The 6,913-nt window shown below is 43.5% G+C and overlaps 1 protein-coding gene across 1 annotated transcript in view; it reads left to right on the forward strand.

Annotated features, from left to right (window-relative positions):
- anks1ab (ankyrin repeat and sterile alpha motif domain containing 1Ab) overlaps positions 1–6,893 on the forward strand; it is a gene marked incomplete at its 3' end in the record, with an annotated part of 30,061 nt that extends 23,168 nt beyond the window's left edge. Inside the window, exon 5 of the mRNA XM_015040242.1 lies at positions 6,626–6,893. Coding sequence (XP_014895728.1) covers positions 6,626–6,893 — 268 coding nt within the window. The remainder of the gene's footprint in view (positions 1–6,625) is intronic.
- Positions 6,894–6,913: the final 20 nt, after the last annotated feature.

Here is a 6,913-nt window from a genome sequence, read left to right on the forward strand (position 1 = left end):
GTGGCCAATATGCTGAAGTGGCCCTCGGTGAAACTGAGTTTGACACCCCTGCTTTAGGTGAAGTATGACAGAGCCTTAAGTCCTGCTGCCAATGTTCTTATGAGGGCAATACAGTTTCTTTCCTGACAACCCCTCCAAACTACCCATACTTGTCCTGTCTTTTTTAATTCTATCTGAAATGTCCTGTTGGGTTTTTTACAGTTTTATAAAGCACTGCATGTTCTGACCTTAAGGTTGAATTTATTGTGACAACCACTCATGGGAACATTTGCGACTGCCTTAAATTGCTTCCATCCATGAAAGAAACATTCACACTGGAGAATAATAGGTTCAGAAATGGCTTTTCACATTCATGGACAGCAGCATTTGCTCCTCCGTTGTAACAAATGTATTTGTTTTTTGAGATTGTGTTAACCACCTGTATGCTCTAGATCAGGGGTGCTCAAGTCCAGTCCTCGAGAGCTTACCGTCCTGCAACTTTTAGATGTATCCTTATTCCAGCATTCTGGGATCAATCGGCTGAATACCTTAATCAGCAGTCATTCAGGTCTGAACAGGCCTGGTCACGAGCCATTCATTTGATTCAGGTGTGTTGCAGCAGGGAGCATCTGAAAGTTGCAGGATGGTAGCTCTTGAGGACTGGACTTGAGCACCCCTGCTCTAGATCAACAAACTGCCAAGACTTTTCTGTTGTAAGTTGGCTGCAATTACTGATTGTTTAATTAAGTACATTTGACTAGAAGTTATGGGTGCTCCTTTTCCTCCTAACCAATCTACAAAAAGTAAGAAAGAACTTACTTGTACTATGACCCTTGTATGTACAAATGAGGTCCAACCGACCCCATGCACATAAAACTTGTATCATTTTCCATAGTCCTCTATGTTTGGCTCAGTCCTTGCACGCACAAGGGTTAACTTTGATGTGTAATCAAGCTAGAGTAAATATCTTAAGATTATGAACAACTTCTTAATGTAGTAAAATCTGTATATTTCTTACAGTTAAAATTATCTTTATGATTATCTATGGAATTAGTACACTTTATCTAAGTTTATAGAAAAACCAGCGAGACTAAGCAAGAGTTGAATTTATTAACAATAAAACTAGGATTTCTTTAATGATCCTAAGATTAAATGAGTTAAAAAACACACACACACAATTATGAGCACTGACAACAAGAAAAACAATAAAACACTGCTAAACCTGCTCTACAACTACTGCTATAAATTTATGCCCAGTAAAGTATTGTTTAAATCATTTATTAAAATGGATCAATCACCTGACATTTATTCAGTAATACCATATGTCTCTCAGGTGACTGAAGGTGTTTGCAGGTAAATGGTCTTCTGATGGTGGCTTTAGATTAAGTGCTATCCAGTTTTGAATTCAGGTCTGGATAACACTTAAAGTTACGCTGGGCTCAAGTCCAAAGTGTAGGAAAAAACAGCAACAATATTTTAGCATAGTAGTGTAGTGTACAATGCAAACAAAAATATGTATTGCAACCAAATGCCCTGGAGACATCGCAAGGATCTGGCTAACCAATCAAAAGCAAACTGGGGAATGCACGATTTTTCTAAGCCACATTCACTATGATACAGAAAGACTGAAAACATCAACATCAAAAAGTCTGTCACTGTAGCCAAAATCCTTTCTCACAACTGTGACTGTTTCGACATTCTGAGTTTCAAACCTACTTTACTATATGAAGGACAGGTTCATTTTCAAGATGTATGGCTTTATGTCTTTGAAAGAAATGTAAAAACTTGCAAAAATAAAATTTGTAACATTCTGAATTTACATAGAACATACTTTAAACATTGACAAGCATTCAGACAACTGCTTTTTAGGTATAATGAGTGTCAAGATCATAAAAACATTAATATTTTACAGATTCTGGGACACATGAGCCGAATATCAAGGTAACTTGGTGAGATTTAAAGTGCAGCAAGGGCATGTAGAAGTGACTTGGAGGCAAGCAGTGAAGGAGGAGAAAAGTCAGATCTGAGGTGTCCATGTGACCTAAACTGTAACGACAGGCATGGAAATTTATTTTTTTAATGTGGAGTTATTTCTCATATCTTTTGTCACCTCATTTTGAACCCTGTGACAAGTGTGACGTGAAATGGTTTGATCACTTGTAATATTCTTAATTAACCAAGAACATTTCTTGAGTGTATTTTCAGCCATCAGTTGCCATGGAAAGCGTTGATATTTATATTCTCTAATTTACACGGTAAGAGGTCATGAATGAATGTATAAATAAAGAATCTGTACATTTACCAATAATTACATGCCCAGTTTATAAAAGGATTTATAATAGCTGATGCTAGGATACATTTTAAGCAAAGCTTGTGTCCAGTGAACCCTTAATTTATGATTTTAATTATAAGTTCCAGCTTACTAAGCATTTTTAGATGAACCGCTACAAAACGATAAGAGTTCAGCTCTGAAGTGAGACATTACATAAAGGGGATATATAGCGTGTCTTTTCTTTCCACTCTTATAGGTATATAGTAATCAGAGGAGCATTTAGAAGAATGACATTCTGAAAATGTCCCAGATTCAGCTGAGTCATCCAGTCACTGCTAAGATTATAATTGTAGATTGTGAGCAAGTACTTTCAGAGGTTACGAAGATGCTTTGTTGCTGTTTTTGTAAGAGCCTTTTTCATGGGGAGCTTAGTTTTTATTTTTTATTTTTAAGTAGGATGAAAGCAAACAAACAGGTAGCCCTCAGAGTATTCACAAATGGGAGTGAGACAGACAGAAAGCATTTTCTTGTCATTTCGCTTTTATTTTTGTGACTGAAATGAAGAAATATTTATTAAGATGATTCGACTGCTTTGATTTGTATAATTCTCCTCTAAAGTCAGAAATCATGTAGGACTCGGCCATTTCCTTGGAATGGATTTTTGAAAACCCAAATGAGATTTTTTTTTTCTTCTTTTTCTTTTTTTTTTTTTAAGAACAAAAAAATTTTGCCGTGTCAAGCCAGAAACTGTTTATGTTTTGTGCCCATTATGAGTACCTCGACTGTGGAGTAAATGAGCTTAACACACAGGGAGGACGAGGAGAGAAAGCGCAGCTAACAGGAGGCATCGACTGGGTTTGTGTACAGGCACATGCTGATGTTCAAAGGAAAAGCGTCCGCCTTCAGTTTCCCTGAATTAATTCAGCTTTGCGGCTCATTTTCTCCACTGCTTGGGTGTGTTGACAAGGAGCTACTGCTTTTCTCCTGCTCTGATAAAGCGGCACAGCTTTATCTAGGCACAACCTCTGCTTCCATTTTTTTTTTCTTTTTTTGTGCACAGGTCTTTCTTGGCACTCCTTCAAGGCATGTCCAGACCTTGCTGTGCACAAACAGAGAGGAAATCCACTTTGGTAGATTTGACAGTTTGGTCTAATAAACCAGGGGACAAAATAGTGACCCATTTCCCCCCCACCGTTGAGCACTGGATACTCTGTCAGTCAGTAATTAGGTCCGTCTAATGTGGGAGGGGATGAGCGGAAATAAATGGGTGTAGCGGCTGATGTTTTTGCCAGGCTTTGTCCGGATGTTAAAAGCTGCAGTAGCGTGAAGCTCGGAAGAAAAGCCTAAAGCAGGAAGAGGAGTTCTAGTGAATCATAATTAGTCTGCTTCAGTTCTTCTCACATACTATTACCGTCCTTATCTCAACCAAATGTTTCATCGCCTGCTGCTCTTTTTCAGTGTCTTATCTGTCCTTGACTGGTTCTCTCCTCCATCTTCCTTCTTCTTTCTTCCCTTCATTCCTCTCCTGATTGTGGCTTCTCTCCCTCCGGTCTCAAGCAAAGCCTGGATGACTGACAGGTCACACACAACTGACCTGGCCTTTACCTGAGCGTTGCGCGGCCTGAGTGCCGTTGGTATAGGTGCCCAATTACAGAAGCGGTTCAATCAATAGCTCCTTTTTTCGGGCTGCCTCTTATTGGTATGACTAACTGACTGGCTCACGACCCAACAGGGAATGTGTGAGGTGATTGCGAGCAGCTTGGGAGCCTGAATAATTACGCTCTGCCTGGCAGTTGTATTCTGATAACACTGGTATTAGACAGGGCGAGCAGCCCCTCAACTGGTCGTCGGTGGAGTCTGTCAAAGTGGTCTTTTTTTTTCCTGTTACGCCAGATATATCAGAATTTTATATCATCTTGCTTGTTTCATTCAGGCTTTTTGCTGTAAGTAGCTTCTGCTGTGCTTCAAAAATGCTTGATGTGACATGAACATCTGGAAGTACATAATGGAATTTGCCTCTTTACTGTCATTCGCCATGATTGAGCAAGATCAGGAGAGACACGTCTGTTTTTCTTCCTCTTTCATTTTTTCGCCTCTCTTCTTTGCTCTTGTACAAGTGCATTAGAGGCTCTGCTGACTTGAATCAATGCTGCCCTCCCTTGTCCCATCATCAAAGTAAGATGTAAATGAATTAAAGCCCTCTGGTAATAAGGAGGTGGAATGAGGAGCGCTCTTTGTTTCACTATCTCCTACCAAAAAAAAATAAAAAATGGTGTGAAAAATCAGGGCTGGTCAGTTGCAGCGCAACATTCAAGTCCTATGATTTTGGACTTGTACCTTGCCTCTGCAAGTGGTGTCCTTTCTCAGCTGACGAGATCAGAGTGGCTGTGTGTAATTGCAATCAGTACACTGAAGGGAAAGAAGGTGCAAGGAGTGGGGAAAGGCAAAGAAAGAGGTGGAAGACGGATGACAACCAAAGAGTGTGTGTTTGCATCTGTCTGTGTGTTTGAGAAGCAAAGAGCGAGACAGAGTGAAGGAGAGTGCAAGGCAGAGAGGGAGAGGAAGGCAGAGGGAGGGGAATTGATATAGTGAGAGAGAGGAAGAGAGAGAGAGAGAGGGAGAGAGGTGGTTACGTGGAACAGCACCCCACTTCATCAGGCAGCATACGGCAGACCTGCAGTGCGATCACAGAGCATGGCAATGGGGCTATGAGACTGAAGGGAGACAGAGAGCAAAGAGAGAAGAGAGCAAGAAGGAGGGGGGAAGTTGAAAAGAAGCGCTTGAGGGATTTGCTTGGATGAAAAGAAGGTGGTGGTGGGGGGGAAGATCTCTGGCTGCATTGCCCATCGTGGATGTTGGAAGGACGTGGCAGCAGTGGCTTAGGTTCAGGCAGGTCTGTGGTCTTCTGTGTTGAAGTAGGAAGCGTCAGGACGTTATGCCCTGTGAGCAGTGAGGGGTAAGCGTGTGTGTGTGTATGTGTGTGTGCGTGTCTGTGTTCCTGCATCAGCGCTGCCTGCATGTCTCAGACAGGCGAGGGATGCAGCAAACCTCTGCCCTGAGCGCAGAGGCTGCTAGCTGCACCCAGCGAGGAGAAGAAGAACCAGGTGGGCTCAGAGCAAGAGTTGGGGGTTGCTTGCCTCAGGAAGGAGCTAGCTTAACATGCACTGTGGTCCCACGGTGGTCCTCGCTTCAGAGGAGAGAGAGCTCACCTGCCGCGCGTCGGATCTGAACCTGGATTTACTGCTCTGAGAGATGAGAGGCACGTTCTCCGGCGGAGCCGCACTGACAGCAGCCCACTGAAGGAGTGTGAATGCTGGGCTGCACTGGGAGCACTGGAACCACCAAGGACACTGAGCCTTTTGCCTCACAGTTCACCTGGAGCGAGGAATATATTCTTGGATTTGAATATGAATTGAGGAGTTTGGAATTGGCACACTGGAAATCCAGCGTTTCTTTGATGTGGGATTTACAATATGTCTACCTGATCGTACTCTGTGTGGCTCTGGAGTAAGGACGAAACATGATTTGAACTTGAAATGTGTATTCCTTGATTTTAAAAAAATAACATGAGTACCTCAACAGTACTTTAGAATGCTGCTACCTTCATTGTATGAGCCTTGTCCTAGCTCTCAAAGAGGTTGACCAATGAAGCCATGGGACTCAGCCAGAGCTTTACAAGTATGTGGTGAAAACCCTGTCCACTTTATTTTGGGGGAGCTGAATATATCTGTGTTACACCCTAATGAGTTTAGTATATCTGAAATGACAGGGAGACTTTTAGGATAGTAATGTGTTATATATACGGAAATGTCTGCTCCCTGGTTTCCTTCAGCCTAAAAATATCCAGCCTTTTTTGTGTGTAGTGTTTAGTGTTGTTGTAGCTAGGGACTTGTTTTTTTTTTTTTTTTTTTTTTTTTCACACTTGCTCATCTGCTCACTAAAGGAATGTTTAGTGAACCTTGTTTGTTGGAAGATGCCACAGTGGCTCAGTCCAACATAATTAGGAAAACCAAGCTTCAGATGGGCTTCCTTCCCCGCACTACCTCCACCCTCGCCTGACATCTCCAGTCAGTCACACTAGCACCAGTAGGTGTAATATTAGTCTAGTCAGTCCCCTGCAGGGGCCGGAGCGTTGCCTGCAGCACTTCCTATCCTCCTCCTGTGTTTGAGTTTAGCCGGGCCCCCGCCTGTACAGTGGGAGCCCCTCATCCCCAGCCTGGACCCTGTCTCCCCCCCACCCTGCCTGGTGCTGCTGCACTCGGCTCTGCCTCTGCTGGCCGAGGATGATGTGGCAATGCCATGTGTCGTCCTCTGAGTGCCGCTGCTACCGGCTGAACGGCTTCTCCCTGCTGAAGCGCTTCCCTCTCTCGGCAGATGGGGCCTGTGGTAAAGCCCTGGACCAGCCGGTCGGAGAGTGGCTGGAGCACGTGGGGCTGCCGCAGTACGAGAGCAAGTTCCTGCTCAATGGCTTTGATGACCTACGATTCATGGTGAGTCACCTGCAGCATGTCATCTCAGGAGTCAGTTCCACTTTATTTCACCCCTGTCTCTGCCTGTGCCGGCCCGGCTTCATTTGTCTTTTCATGTCACCACTCTGCTCCCCTCCACTTGTCTCCCACAAGCTCCACCCCCCCCCCCCCTCGCCCTCTTTTTTCCCCCCCT

This window comes from Poecilia latipinna, unplaced genomic scaffold (genome assembly GCF_001443285.1).
Source record: "Poecilia latipinna isolate Pla-1442-1.1 unplaced genomic scaffold, P_latipinna-1.0 Scaffold502, whole genome shotgun sequence".
Taxonomy (NCBI): domain Eukaryota; kingdom Metazoa; phylum Chordata; class Actinopteri; order Cyprinodontiformes; family Poeciliidae; genus Poecilia; species Poecilia latipinna.